Source organism: Nelusetta ayraudi, unplaced genomic scaffold (assembly GCF_046127955.1).
Source record: "Nelusetta ayraudi isolate G7.1 ecotype Tasmania unplaced genomic scaffold, CSIRO-AGI_Nayr_v1 ptg000050l, whole genome shotgun sequence".
In the NCBI taxonomy this organism is placed as follows: Eukaryota; Metazoa; Chordata; class Actinopteri; order Tetraodontiformes; family Monacanthidae; genus Nelusetta; species Nelusetta ayraudi.
Window position 1 is genome coordinate 2,198,679 of NW_027466100.1, and position 14,177 is coordinate 2,212,855.

Sequence of the window (14,177 nt, forward strand, 5' to 3'; positions counted from 1 at the left end):
ATTTAACGCACTCATCAATGAATGCATTAAATGATCAAAGCCTGCGTTGTGCAGCTCTCTGCCCCTATATATATATATATATATATATGTATATATATATGTATATATACATATATATACATATATATGTATGTATGTACATATATGTACATATTTAGGTAGTAAGTCATTAGTTGTCTTTCTTGATGTGGATGACCCTTTTGACATTTACACTAAAAATAACGATTTACTTCGTCAATATGCTGCACTGCAAGAAAATCAAATCAACTGAATGTTACATGATCAAACAGAAAAACAAATCACAATTTTTCAAAAGCTTCCCCTGCAGTCTGTATGTGAACCATACTGTCTGTCTACTTGTGGTCTGAAATCTGCTCGTTCTGTCCTCGTCATTGGCTCTGCGCGGTTAAGGAGGAGCGGACGGACAGAGTTGCTCCTGTCACGGTTGTTCTTCCCTTATTTGTTATTGCAATAACTAGACTGCTGCAAAAGTCTAAATGAGTGCAGGGCACCAACAACATAAAGACGCCGCAACCAGCGTTTCACTGTTTGTTCTCTTGGCGACACAGCAAAAGGATCTCAGGCGGTGCACGCTGAGGTACAGTATATACACCATAGAAATGGATGTATATAATCCGGATTTAAATCGAAAGCCTGTGGCGATGGACCCACTTTCTTTTGTATATTTTTTTTTTTTATTGTTTTTAACGGGTGTTGCGGGGGGAGCAGAAGAAGCCTCTCCTCGCGCACACCGGGAGCGACTTGCTGTGTCGTGGCCTGCTGACACAGGAAGCATTTGTGTGGTCTGTTCACTCAGATGATGAGGTAACCGTGGGGAAGTTCTATGCCACCTTCCTGATACAGGACTACTTTAGGAAATTCAAGAAACGTAAAGAGGAAGGCCTGGTGGGTGCCCACCCCTCGCAGAACAACACAGCCATCGCCCTGCAGGTGAGTCGGGCCGAGGCCTCGACGCCGTCGTGTCTTGAGAGGCGAGCGTGCTTGCGTGGACATGCTGTGGGAAACGTTTTGGGGTCTTATCTTTGCATTGTGTGCGGCGTAAAAAAAAAACAAAAAAAAACGTGCCATTGTGTATCTCATTGCAGTGTCGTTGCGTGTGCTAATGTTACGGTTTGTGATCCAGCAGGACGTTCGTGATCTTGGTGTTTTTTTTTCCCGCGTGTGAATCTGTGACTTGCGTGTTTTTTTTCGATGTCTGTCTCTGTTGTGTCTTTAAAACAAAAACAAAACCTTGATGTTAAGTGTGCGTCATCGTCTACGACCATCACGTCATGTGTTTCCTCCTCTTCCCCCCACTTTTGTGTCAAAACTCACGCATCAACTCACGCATTCAAATCCCGTTGCCGTTCTGTTACCGTTATGAGCAGGATATATGGCTCCATATATCTTCGTCAGTCGCCAGTGAACATGACCACCTTCTGGTTCCTTTCTGCTGACATTTCAGCGCGCGGTTGTTTTTTCATTTTGGTTGAGTCGACCATACGACGGAAAGGAGAAAAAAGGCGGTTCTTCTCGGCAACTCACTCAGGCATACGAGGCGCAGCTGGCTGCACATTTGCAGCCGTGTTCCCTCACACAGCAGGATGCATTTGTCCGTCTTGCGTGTTCCCATTTCACACAGTCCGTCCGGTTAAATGTCAGGTGTCACGTACTCCAGCGCAGGTGTGTGTATGCACGGTATGTATGTATGTATGGTGGTGGTGGTGGTTCTTCTTCTGTGAGCTGCGAGATGAAGAGTTCCCCGCAGTAGCATTTAGCCCTCTTATTGTCATGATTACAGGCTGGCCTTCGCACTCTGCATGATATTGGGCCCGAAATTCGCCGAGCGATATCATGCGACCTGCAGGATGACGAGCTAGTAGACTTTATTCCAGAGGAAGACGAGGAAATTTATAGGGTAAACGGATTTGATTTTACATGACGGGAACCATGTTTGATGATAAATCCACATACAGTGTGTTTTATCTAAAGGAAAACATTTACTGTTTTTGACCTCTAAATATTACTTAGTCTATTATTAAACACAGTAGCTTTTTCTGATTCATTTATCTTTTTTTTGTTTTCTCCCCATTTCAGTACCAACAAACAACAAAAACACATTCATTTTGCTCTGCCATGTTCCATGAAGTCAGCTTCTGAACTTATTTTTGCTCATACAGTTAAAGCAGTGAGACTTAACATCAATAGCACAGCTGTGTTCTGCTGCTCTGTGATCAGTCCAAAGCCCCGGTAGGTGGGTTCACTTGCAATGCTTCCTTTCCCCCCTCAAACAGCGTAACGGCGGACTCTTCGGTAACCACCTCATGAACGGGGGTCACCGCCGATCCAACGGCCACCAGACCAACGCCACGCAGCGCCCTCTGCAGGTGCAGCCGCCACCCCACTACGCTCACATGGAGCAGCCGGTGGGGCGGCTGTCGCGGGCCAACGCCATGTCCCACGCCAACCACCATCACCACCATCACCACCACCACCACCACCGCCACCACAACTCCTACGGCAAGTCCCCCAAGTCCACCAACATCAACCTGAACAACGCCAACGTGTCCAGCCTGCCCAACGGAGGACACCATCATTACTACGAGCACGCGCCACCCAACGGCTACCCGGGCCACCGCAGCAGCTCCTACTACAACAAGCCCCGGACGCCTCAGGGTCAAAGGTATCCAGACACCGTCGTAGAAACTCTCCCCATGTTCGCTGACATCCCAGAGTACATGCTTGGTAGTGTACATGTACCAAAAGAGATGTTGATGCGTAGATGTATCAGCCACACATTGAGATTTCACCATTTTTTTTATTTATTTTTTTAAATCTGAGATACGTTCTAAGTCGATTTATAGTGGGATTCAGGCAGAGTAAACCTTTCAAATTTTGGGACGAAATCAGATTATAGCATTGTTTTTGATTTAACGTCTGACAGTGAGACCGGAACACTGGATGCAGATACTAGTTGAAGAAAAAAATATAATGACTTGAAATACACTTCTTGTGTGTGCTTGGGGAAGTCTAGTCGCAAATGGAGCACTTCCAGCCAAGTGATGTTTCTTTTTCCCCCCGTCTGCCTCTTCTTCCTCTTCTATTACATTTTAAATCACATCAATCGTTTAAAGTCACAGACTGTGAAGTCAACATTTTATCACACATGAATTTTTGGAAGATTGACAGTGAACATCAATATAAAGATAGAGAGAGATGGATATTAACTTTTTTTTTTTAGGAGTTAGATGCATTCAAATGATTTTTGTGTTGTTTTCAGTCAATACTACAGTATAATCTTAGGCATCACGACATAGCATGAGAAATATGTCTTTATGTCAGCAGCACATGCACCTGTATAAATGAAGACATGCAGACAAAAAGCTGTTGTTGACGGTTTTATTCCACCGCTGGAACGGATCACGTCGCTGACAGCTAATTTCATACGCGACACTTATCTACTGTTTTCTTGTGCAGCGTTCAGTCAGCAGCTCCAGTGCTGGCTATTGTTTTCTTCTAGCGCCTATTAAGTTTTCTCCCGACAATTTCATTGCAAGAGAGATGCTTCACTATGAGTTTGGCTCTTATCCTCCGAGTGGAAAATGGAATTGTCAACCAGCACTGGAGTCGACGTCCACCATCGCTCTCTCTCTCTCTCTCTCTCTCTCTCTCTCTCTCTCTTTTAGTTCATACATATATATGAGAATGCTGTATATGATTCATATACCGTATGATATATATGTCACAGTCTCTCCATCCCTTTTCTGTCTGCCCCCTCCCCTCTTGCTCCCTCCTAACCAAAATGCTTTCTCTCAACCATCCCTCTGCTGTCTCGGACAGAAGGCGCTACTATGAGACCTATGTTAGGTATGTTGTTCCTCTATAGGCTTGACCACCGCGGTGCGTCTCAACCGCCAAAGGAAGACTGTTTTATGCACTATGCCACGGTGAATGGTTGCATCCTAAGCCTGTGCTATTGCAATACATGACAAGTCATCATCACATCTGCCTCTTTAATATTAGAATGAATTAGAATGTCTGTTCATTGACTTGAAGAGAAAAAAAAAATAGCAGCTTATGTTAGTGGCCAGCTGGGGGCAGCCTTGCTTCATGCATGTGCCAAAGTGATTACTGCTTGCTTTGAAGAAGGAGAACCTGGAGAGTCTTTTAAAAGTGCACCACTAATCCACTCTGGCATTGCACTCTGCTTTAACTTCATTCTTTTTTTTAAACCGCTACCCCGCCGGACCTCGAAGTGGACAATTAGTTGACGGAAGTCCTGCTCCGCCCGTCGTCTTGATTCGGCTCGGGTCGCAATTTTAAAGGGTGGTCAGGTGCAGCGCCGCTGCCCCGCCCACCCCGGAGGCTTGTGTCCGCATGGCAGTGCATGCCACCCCCCACCCCCCCATACTAGTCGCCCTTTGCCGACGGTCGAGTCACACACACTCTAAAAGACCCACCTCTCACCAGGTCCCATGGAGCGGATGGGCACCACCCGACCATCCGGAGGGAGGAGGAGCTTGACGAAGACCGCTTGTCCGGAGAATATTACAGCGGGGAGGAGTTCTATGAAGACGACAGCATGCTGTCAGGTGACAGGTGCGTCCCTCTCAGCTGGGTGTGTCCTCAGTGTGGCGGCCCGTCAAGGCCAGCTAGGTCTTCCCTGCTGGGCCAGTGCTGGCCTAACCATACTTAGAAACGTTCATTTTCCTGTAAATATGAGAATAAAATTATTCTCCGTAGTCTGTTCTTTTTACGCCATACCATACCGACTTAGTTGTGCTGCTTCTAGCGTTGGATATTACGGTGTTTTTTATCCAATCATATTTCAGCTGGCTTGTGTTGTGAGGTTATTTCAAATCTACCCTCGGCCAACAGAGTCAACATTGCGGGCCCATGTCCGCTCTACGTGAAGGTACCACAGTCACAGTCAGATGCTGAATATGCGATGCCAAGAGCATCTAGCTGGCCTTAACGTTGAATTTCACACGTGCGCATCCTGTAGACGCGCCGCAGACGCTTTCGGTGCAAATCGGCCGTAACTCAACCCGGAAGTCCGCTAGTTGGCTAGCAAAAGTAACGCACGATGGCTGAAGGAGAAGGGAAAGACTTAGTTGCTAAATTGTTTAATAATTGAATGGCTCAATATACAATATACGAAAAGTTGACAATCCAGAGTTTATTGAGCAAATTTGTACAAGAGTTTAAGCTCACAGTGAATGTGTTGGTGGACTTATTAAAACTTTTTTAAATAATCTCTTCTTATTTGTACATTTTTACAGTATCAGTGACTTTAGTTTCCTACTCTTCATTGTGATTTTAAATACTCCGGAAATGTATCGATCTATCTATGGACTTGCTGTGTTGTCTAAGAGTGATTCCGTATGGATTCTCGAGCCATGGCGTCATATCAATGGTATCATGAGGCCTATTAACTTAGGGTGAGACAAGTACAGCGTCACTGATGGCCTTGGCGTTGAAATGCACGGCCCCGCAACTGGTGGTAGGGTGAGAAAAGGAAATGCTGAGTGTTTTTTCTTGCGTCAACAGGTACAGCGACACGGAGTACGAGACTCCCAAAGGTTACCATCACCCCGACACGTACTACGACGACGACGAGCAGCCTCTTTACCGCGAGTCGCGGAGGTCACCGAAGCGACGGCTGCTGCCTGCGACGCCTCAAGGTATCTTTTCATCCATTGCATCGCTTCATCCTGCATGTGGAGAAGTTCCCCTGCAAAACACTGACTGCATTTGCTCTTAACCAATCATGACATCAGCGTAAAGTGAGATGTTTACATACTTTTTGTGAAGAAAACTGTTAAATGTGTAGATTTGTATTGATTTGGTATTAATTAAGCACAGGTCCCACAAAGGACCTCAGATAATTCTTGAGTAGGATCCTACTCTCAGATCCCAGCCTGAGTTAAGTGTAACCACTGATGAAAATTGGATTATCAAGGATATTAAGAAACACAATCCAGCAAAACTGCCATCCTTTGTCTTTTTTTGAACCTCCGCAACGGTAATTATGGGTCAAATTAGAGCTTCTCAAACTGTTAAAATAAAGAAAGGCAACATCATTTAAAGAAGAGCCACAAAACAATTCTGGTCATTCTGACCATAACCTCAACCAGAAACACTCATTCCCAAACATCTCCTATTCACTTGTATGATATACTCACAATCCCACTTTCACATTCTCCCAAGCACGTCACACCGTGGCATGCGGTCCATGCTCCCATGCATGAGGTCGCTCACTGCTCCCATTCCTGACTTATCCAGGTAACAGAAGGCCGTCCTTCAACTTTGAGTGTCTGCGCAGGCAGAGTAGCCAGGACGAGCTTCCACATCAGCGTACTGCTCTACCACTGCACCTCATGCAGCACCAGGTAACACCCCCACCTGTCCCACACCTAATCACAAGCTTGCGCCCACTGGCTTTGGACACTGTAGCACACACGAGTGCAATTCACTTCATTCCCTACCGCAATTTTTTTTTTATTATTTTGGTCCCTCCAGTAAAAGACGTTCAGGTTTCTGAGTTCAGGTGTGTTACGTTTTCCGTTCCTGATTTTCTGCAGGTGATGGCCGTAGCAGGCCTGGACTCCAGCAGAGCCCACCGCCTCTCCCCGACTCGCTCCACCCGCTCCTGGGCCACTCCCCCTGCCACGCCGGCCAGTAAAGACCAGTCCCCGTACTACACCCCTCTCATCCGCGTGGACCACCCGCACAGGGAGAGCATCGCGAGCAGCCAAGTGTCAGTGCGCAAGAGCTCCTGGTACACAGACGACCCCGAGTTCTCCCAGAGGATGTACTCCCCAGTCCACCTGCAGGTGCCGCCAGAGTACCACAACCAGTACCACCAGAAGAGGGGCAGCGCCACAAGCCTAGTGGAAGCGGTGGGTTGTGAAGCGATGGGCGGCGTTTTCGCTTAGCGAGTCTGTGCTTGTTATTCAGTTGGGAATATCTTCATGTAGTTTGGATTGTTGAATTTATGCTCACAACCAGTGTTGTTGGGATTACTCCATAAAAGTAATCCAACTACTGATTACCGATTACTCCTTTTAAAAAGTAATCTAATTACTTTAACTACTTTGTTTCATAAGTAATCAGTTACTAATTACTTTTGTTAAAAAAGGTAAACAGTTGAGAACGTCTTGTTTCCTGCGCATAACGAACAACGAACCACAATGTTCCCAACTGACGTTCCATTCCCCCCTCCCCCGCCCCCATTCTGGCGAGCAGGTCTTGATATCGGAAGGACTCGGGAGATACGCCAAGGACCCGATGTTCGTCGCCGCCACGAAGCACGAGATCGCAGACGCGTGCGAGATGACGATAGACGAGATGGAGAGCGCGGCCAGCCACCTGCTGAACGGCGGCATTGCTCCGGGCATCAACGGGATCAACGTGTTCCCCGTCCTGACTCCAAGGGACTACGAGCTGCAGGACACTGCGGCCAGCTACAGCGACGAGGAGCCAGAGACAGAGCCGAGAGCTCCCTACGAGGAGGACCTGGCAGACGAAATGATCTGCATCACGACTTTATAGCAGCGGCTGGAGACTTCTTAGCAAGACGGAACAGAGTCAGACTGAGTCAGCTCGACATCAAAAATGAAAAAAATAATAATAATTAAAAAAAAAAAAGAAAAAAAAAAAAAGACATGCATCTGTTGGCTCTGACCAAAAGAAGTGCCTTTGAAACGTAAAAGGCATAAAGACGAGACATATTCACTTTGTTGTTCTCCGCCTGCCAGCGAGTGGGGGTCGCAGCACGATGCCAGAAAACATCCCTGCTGAGCACAGGGACTGACTGCAGCCTCCTGTCACAGTCCTCCATTCAGTGGTTGGGGTAGGGGGAGGGGGGCACACAGGTCCAGCCTGCAGCCAATCAGAGACGAGGACATTGACGCCACAAAGAGAGATGGACCGAGTGGCAGCGGGCGCGAGATATTCTCTTGGGCAGGTCTCGGAAGGGTGATGACAATCAGATGTTCGATGTCATTACCTCGGCCACTTTATTACGGTTCGGCATATCATGCAAGTTTTCAATGCAAGCATAGAAAAGGCATATCTCCTCCTGTAGTTGTTAGTCCGAGTCACTCCCTTTGTTTTAAGAGCAGATCACTGCTCGAGCTGAGTTTCGAAGCGAAGAGCAGCGGCAGAGTTGCACCAGATTATGCAGAGAGTAAATGTCCAATTTATAGCATTATTCAACTTTGGGGTGTGACAAAAGCATTTGTTATAAATGCAGGCACGTTACTTTAAAGAAAAAAAAACTAAACTGGAATAGCCTGATTGATATTTCATAGTTGATATGCTGTAAATTGTATAATGTTACAAAAGGAACTTTGTAAAGAGAATCTATATTTTGTAATTATGTATTATTTAAAAGATCAGCAATATGGACCCTTGTGACTCCTGTTATGCTAAAGATAAGAAATACAGACTTGCATTATTTTATTAGGTAAAAACAATTCTGATATTCATTTGCCTTTTTCTTTTTTTGCTAGTATGCACCCTTTACTTTGCCTATAAAAACAGCATTTTAAGAGGTTCTGCTTGTGTGACAAGACTTCTGCACAACATATGCAAATGGCTTTGATTTCATAGAATAGGGGTACATGTGCTACTTCTTTAAAACAGCCACCAGATGCATACAATGAAGCCCCCTTTAAAGGAGCATTTTTCAAAAGGCAAGCCTCAAGGATCCAGTGCTGAAATTTTATACAGATGTGCTAAACACGTTTGTTTGTTCGTTTGTTTGTTTGCATATTTTGTGCAGCGCATGCACAAGGATTTAAAAAAAAAAAAATGCATAGTGCATTAACGATGCTGCTCTTAGTTGGTTTTCAAAGTCAAACCTAGGTTTGGTCAGCCCTATTCAAAGGCCTTTTTGCTGCTGAAAGAAAGACAAGTTGACAGAGACGGCGTTAAAACAGGGATGCATTCACACTTCTCACAGCTCCGTCGGGGAGAAATACCCCACTTACTCCTCGCCGCTCATGATGTGATTCCGTTTTAACTTTCGCATTGGAATTTTGCCAGTCACATTCTCAGCCTTCATTGTAATGTGCGAGGCCCGTGGCGGCAGGAGACAGACACACACACGAACACCCACACGCACACACACACACACACACACACACACACACACACACACACACACACACGCTTCCAAAGGTGAGAGACAGCCCCAGTGTGTGTTGTAAGGACAGAAGGTGTCCTGGTGTCAGGATGCTGCAGAGAGGCAAAGCAATACTGAACCCCCAGCCCTGTTCTCTCTCGGCCTGCCTGGTCCCTGCATACAGTATACCTCGTTAGGCAACAGTGACATATCATTGTCTCAGCGTACCTGTCTCGTCGCAATGTCCCACAGTGGAGTCTTTTTATAAAAAGAGATCCAGAAGAAGGATGAAGCCAGTTACTTGTGTTGGTTTTCTATTATTTTCTTTTCCAAAACTAATTTTGCTCATCATTTGAAGAGTGGAAAATGATGGACGATGGACGATGGACGTCGCAGTGACAAAGTTCTCCAGTCGCCATTTGCTCAACAGCTACAGTACGGACACTGGGGTTTGTTTTCACACGTTTCCATGGAGAGTTTGAATCCGCTCTGAGGATCTTTTGGGTCGAAGCAAACTTTCATTCCTGAGTTATTTGTGAGCGAGTGCCCGCTGCACTCTACTCAACCGAATACTGTCATGAAACTGTTGGTTTTCCATTTTGTGTGCACATTGAAAGGGCTCTTTGAATTGTTTGTGAGTATAAAAAAAAACAAAAAAAAAAAACAATAATGTGTTCTAGTCCTTTTGTTGATGACGCGTCATCTAAAAGGACCGATGCACATAACAGGCACATTGTACTATTCGTAGCAATTATTGTACTGATAAACTGAAGATATGCATTATTTTGTAAACTCTTTTCAAAGTTGGGTTTAAACTAAAGATTAAAAGAACTTACTTTTACCTCATGTCAGGGATTCCTGAGAGAAAAAGAAGATAACGATTTGGTTCATTCTATACCAATGGTATTTAAATATTAGCACATAGCTGTTTGTCTTTGCACAAGTAACTGTATAGTGCTTTTTTGTTTCTTTTTCTAAACAGATTTGTGTATTAAGGTGAGATAATTTTGTACTTTTTGTGACTGTGTGTATGGTTTAGTGGACTCTATATTTGTCATTTTCACCTCACCTTACAGTGCTGGGAATGAAAGAGTATTAAAAAAAAAAATCTTTTCAAGGTGCATCGTTGCTCTGGTCTACAGGCAGGCAAAGAAAAAAAATGCAGTTAAGTACCAGTTTTAAGAGAAACACACTTTGATTTGAACCTTCTGTTGTTTTATTCATATTGTTATGATTATAAATACAATTGCATCTATTAATGTTCTGAAAGATGTATTAAAATAGAAGATAATGTAAATTATGTACAAAAGTATGGAGAGACCCATGGTAACGTTCTCTACTTGAAAGTCTTGATATTTGCTCCTTAATGTTTTTATTCGGTACAAATCATTTCTCTTAGTAGCAAATGCTTTAAGATAACATCCAAGGTTTTGTATCAACTTTTTCTTTGGGGTATTTCTAATTTTTTTTGGGCCTTGACTTCATTTCAACCAAAATTTTATTTTCTATTGATCATCACTGAATAAACTTATGCTGAATTACTGTCTTCTTTTAATTTGTATGTTACACTGCAGCTTCCCGGGTCTGCCATATCAAAGCCACTATTCACACATGAGGAAATCACAACACACCACAAACATTCATACACTGCTGTGAGTTATGGCATCGTGTGTTTCAGGCATTGATTTGTCAAACAAATGTTTGTGTCTAGGATGGAGACACTTTGTTGTTGGAAGGTTCTACTCCGGTTAACTCCGATTCTTCATCCTCCAGATCGAAATCTCTCCCACACAGCAGAAAGGGCAAGGCGTATTTACGAAACTAGAAAAGACAAAGAAGTAAAGTCGCGTGAGCACTGCAGCAAAATCCAAAGTGCGAAACTCCCCTGTATCATTTTCGTAGAAATGAAAACATTACATGTTGGGAATTTCCATAAAAGTTCAGTGTATTGGAGTTGACCTCCTAAGGAGAAGACATAACTATTGAGTATCATAACTAATCAGAGTTGGTGTGTATTAATGTCATTCATTGGGTGAAAACCTGCTACTTGTGGTTAAAATGTTAATGGGAAGATTAGTTTTTGTATTATTATTTTTTTTTTTGAAATGTAAAATCAGACATTTAATTGTTAATTAATTTGAAAAGGATTTCGTATTCCTGCCTTCTGCTCACAATAGCCCTCAAAATGCAGGTTATAGGATGACCACTAGAGGGTACTGTCATTTTAAGTTCATCATCACTGAATTCCAGATCTCACAGAACGTTAATATGTGACTGACACCTCTCTCAGGTCTGAACAACAGCCCTATCAGGGATTGGTTCCACCCTCTGAAACAACCTTGATGTTGTCTGCTTCAAAACATGTGAGCTGAAAACAGATGGCCATAAACACAGGGCTAAATATGCAAAAGAAAATATCTAAAATTTGAAGAATAACATGCGGTAAAGTCTGTGAGGATTTCTAGATGCTCTCCATGTACCTGTTTGTTGAGGTAGATATAGATGATGGGGTTGTACACCGTGCTGCTCTTGGCCAGATAAACCGGCACCGTGCCCACAAGCGGATGAATCTTCACATCAGGGTCGGAGACCACCACCATGGCCAAGCTGGCGTAAGGCAGCCAGCTGACGAGAAACGTTAGGACCATCAGCACCACCATGGAAGCCACCTTCATCTCCCCTTTAGCCACCGCGCCTCCTTCCACGCAGGCCATCTTCGACACCTGAAATGCAGACGGTCAGCCGTCAGAGCTTCAGCAGCCAAATTGCGCCACCTAGCATTCATATAACCAGTGTTACATGTTGTGACCCTTTCTATAGCCGTCTCCCTCTGCCTGCGCATTGGGAAAACAGCCAAGCAGACTTACCTGCATATAAAGATAGTAATATATCTGCAACGGTTCTCAGTCAGTGATGTGAAAAACTCATTAACGTTGGACAAATTCCTCGTTAAACAGCACAGCTTTTTTTAGCTGCTCAAAAAAGGTGTTTTTCCTTTGTGGTATGTTTCAGTGAATTATTGAATGGTTCACAGACTTATGGAATTTAGACTTCTTTACTGTTGCCAGAACCAAACCTTCTAATCACTCTAATTTGTTATACTAGATATAAGCCAGCTATATAAATATTGATTGATTGATTGATTGATTGATTGATTGATTGATTGATTGATTGATCACTATCTGGCTTTTACAATCATAAAGGTTAGTCCCCCAAAAACAGACAACTCAAATTAAATGAACTGAGATGAAGTGACTTGAATCTTCAACAACCCCCAAAATACTTTCCGACCACTTTCCCCGACTTCTCACCTGGTGCAACGTCCACATCAGTTTGGAGTAAGACCCAATAATAATTGCGAAGGGGACGGCGAAGCAGACGGCAAAGTAGGTCACGATGTAGGAGACATTGTGAGGGTCCCGGTTGTGCCAGTCAGGTGCGCAAGACGTGCCCACGCCCTCCAGCTCATACCTGCCCCAACCGAACAGGGGAGGGACGTTCCACGTCAGGGACCACAGCCAGGATAAGACGATGCCCCCGAAGGCGTGGTTTTTTTGAAATGTCATGGGGCCCAGTGGCTTACAGATGACAAACATCCTCTCCACTGCGATCAGAGCGACCGTGCAGAGGGACGTGATTCCTGTGAATAGAAAGTGGAACTGCATCCGATCAAAAAAATCCACTCTACGCTACATTTTAAAGGTTAAGTGTGTAATATTTGGAGCTTTTGAGAGGAAACAGTGACACCAAGTGGTGACATTTTAGATTTTCAGCGCTCTCCCTCCCGTTCCTGAGCTTGCCAGTGGACTACGGTGGCCTTGGCACACAAACTTGGGTACCTTGTCCACCTTCTTCTTCTTCGTTGGTTTAATTGAGGATGTGAGTGTTCACCATTAACACGAAACGCTGTGTCAGGCGGCCTGGATTGTCCAACACCAGCTTCCTTAGGAATATGGCTGCTCAGGATGGCAGCTAACTGAGAGCAAGAACGAAGGATATGTATGTAACCACGGTTATGTGAACAATTGGATCACTTAACATCACATAACCTGATCTATGTATATTCTTATATATAAGTAAGAACCATTCTAAGGGTAGGGAAACCAAATTACTTTTATTGTACTGCGATTATACACTTTTATTAATGTATTTATGGAGAGTATATTTCGTTTTTACCAACAAAAAAATCATAAATCACCAAATTTTACACACTGGACCTTTAAAGTATGAATTCATCTCACGCAATGAATCCGTGACAGCCTCCACTCACCAAACAGGGACACGGCGAAGCCCTCCATCACACAGCCCGTCCGTCCCAGGGAGAAGTAGCCCTGGGCGTTGTTGATGACAGAGAGCACGCCTCCAGTCAGAGCTGTGCCCAGGTCGGCCACAGCCATGTTCACCAGAGCGTAGTTGAGTGGCTGCCTCAGCTTCTTGTGCATCAGGGACACAATGATCACTGTGGCGTTGAGGACGATGGCCGGCCCAGTGAAGAGGGCCATGATGACGGCTAGCAGGATGAAGCCGGCGCGAGGTAACGGAGGCTCCCCGTGTGGGGCCAGGTACAGCGAGGCGTTGGAGAAAAAAGAGTTTGGTTGCATGTTTGCGAAATTCTGCTCCAAGAAAAAAAAAAAAAAAAAAAGATAGCCAAGTCAAGAAGTCCTGCTTCTCTCCTGCTGCTCCTTGGATGTTCAATGTCTCGGCTGCGACTGAGATTAGGTGCCCACAAGTCTAAGAATAAGTCGCCCTGACCAGACTTAACAAAGAGTAATTCCACCAGATGATGAGCCCCTGATCCCTCACCTTTTGCTTGATTTTAAAGGCACTCAGGCAGGATGACTGCACAGCGCTCCCTGGGGGAGCGCTCTGGCCACGCCCACCTCACTGAGGGATCAAGACACTGCTGGGACATAACTTAAAGTAATACAGCTCAAGTTAATGAAGGCGGCTGATCCCTCACTGTGTCTGACGGCTCATTTATTGAAGCTTTGCCCCTCACTTTTATAACACACCAGGGGTCAGGTAAAGTTTAAGAGGCAGACTAGTG

The 14,177-nt window shown here is 44.7% G+C and overlaps 2 protein-coding genes across 10 annotated transcripts in view; one reads left to right on the forward strand and one right to left on the reverse strand.

Moving 5' to 3' along the window:
• cacna1da (calcium channel, voltage-dependent, L type, alpha 1D subunit, a) overlaps positions 1-10,671 on the forward strand; it is a 63,864-nt gene extending 53,193 nt beyond the window's left edge. For 7 of the 9 annotated variants that reach the window (XM_076037069.1, XM_076037070.1, XM_076037076.1 and 4 more), the window contains 9 exons: positions 818-951; positions 1,802-1,918; positions 2,295-2,683; positions 3,841-3,867; positions 4,471-4,599; positions 5,551-5,684; positions 6,286-6,392; positions 6,585-6,902; positions 7,249-10,671. In XM_076037069.1, coding sequence (XP_075893184.1) covers positions 818-951; positions 1,802-1,918; positions 2,295-2,683; positions 3,841-3,867; positions 4,471-4,599; positions 5,551-5,684; positions 6,286-6,392; positions 6,585-6,902; positions 7,249-7,554 — 1,661 coding nt within the window. In that variant the 3' untranslated portion in view covers positions 7,555-10,671. The remainder of the gene's footprint in view (positions 1-817; positions 952-1,801; positions 1,919-2,294; positions 2,684-3,840; positions 3,868-4,470; positions 4,600-5,550; positions 5,685-6,285; positions 6,393-6,584; positions 6,903-7,248) is intronic. The other 2 variants (XM_076037071.1, XM_076037072.1) reach the window with 2 other exon arrangements.
• LOC142895787 (parapinopsin-like) lies at positions 9,773-13,985 on the reverse strand. The gene is made up of 4 exons (XM_076037079.1): positions 13,401-13,985; positions 12,442-12,770; positions 11,611-11,853; positions 9,773-10,951 (listed from the first exon to the last, which is right to left on the reverse strand). Exons 1-4 carry the CDS (start codon positions 13,729-13,731, stop codon positions 10,838-10,840), a joined length of 1,017 nt encoding a protein of 338 aa, XP_075893194.1. The 5' UTR covers positions 13,732-13,985; the 3' UTR covers positions 9,773-10,837.
• Positions 13,986-14,177: the final 192 nt, after the last annotated feature.

What these genes read in the sequence shown, in the direction of transcription:
- LOC142895787 (XM_076037079.1), bottom strand. Translation starts at nt 13,731, where the DNA reads ATGCAACCAAACTCTTTTTTCTCCAACGCCTCGCTGTACCTGGCCCCA. An exon ending in CTTCGCCGTGTCCCTGTTTG is followed by an intron (nt 12,771 to 13,400) that starts GTGAGTGGAGGC and finishes TTCTATTCACAG; the next exon opens with GAATCACGTCCCTCTGCACG. An exon ending in ATATCTACCTCAACAAACAG is followed by an intron (nt 10,952 to 11,610) that starts GTACATGGAGAG and finishes TGTCTTTTCTAG; the next exon opens with TTTCGTAAATACGCCTTGCC.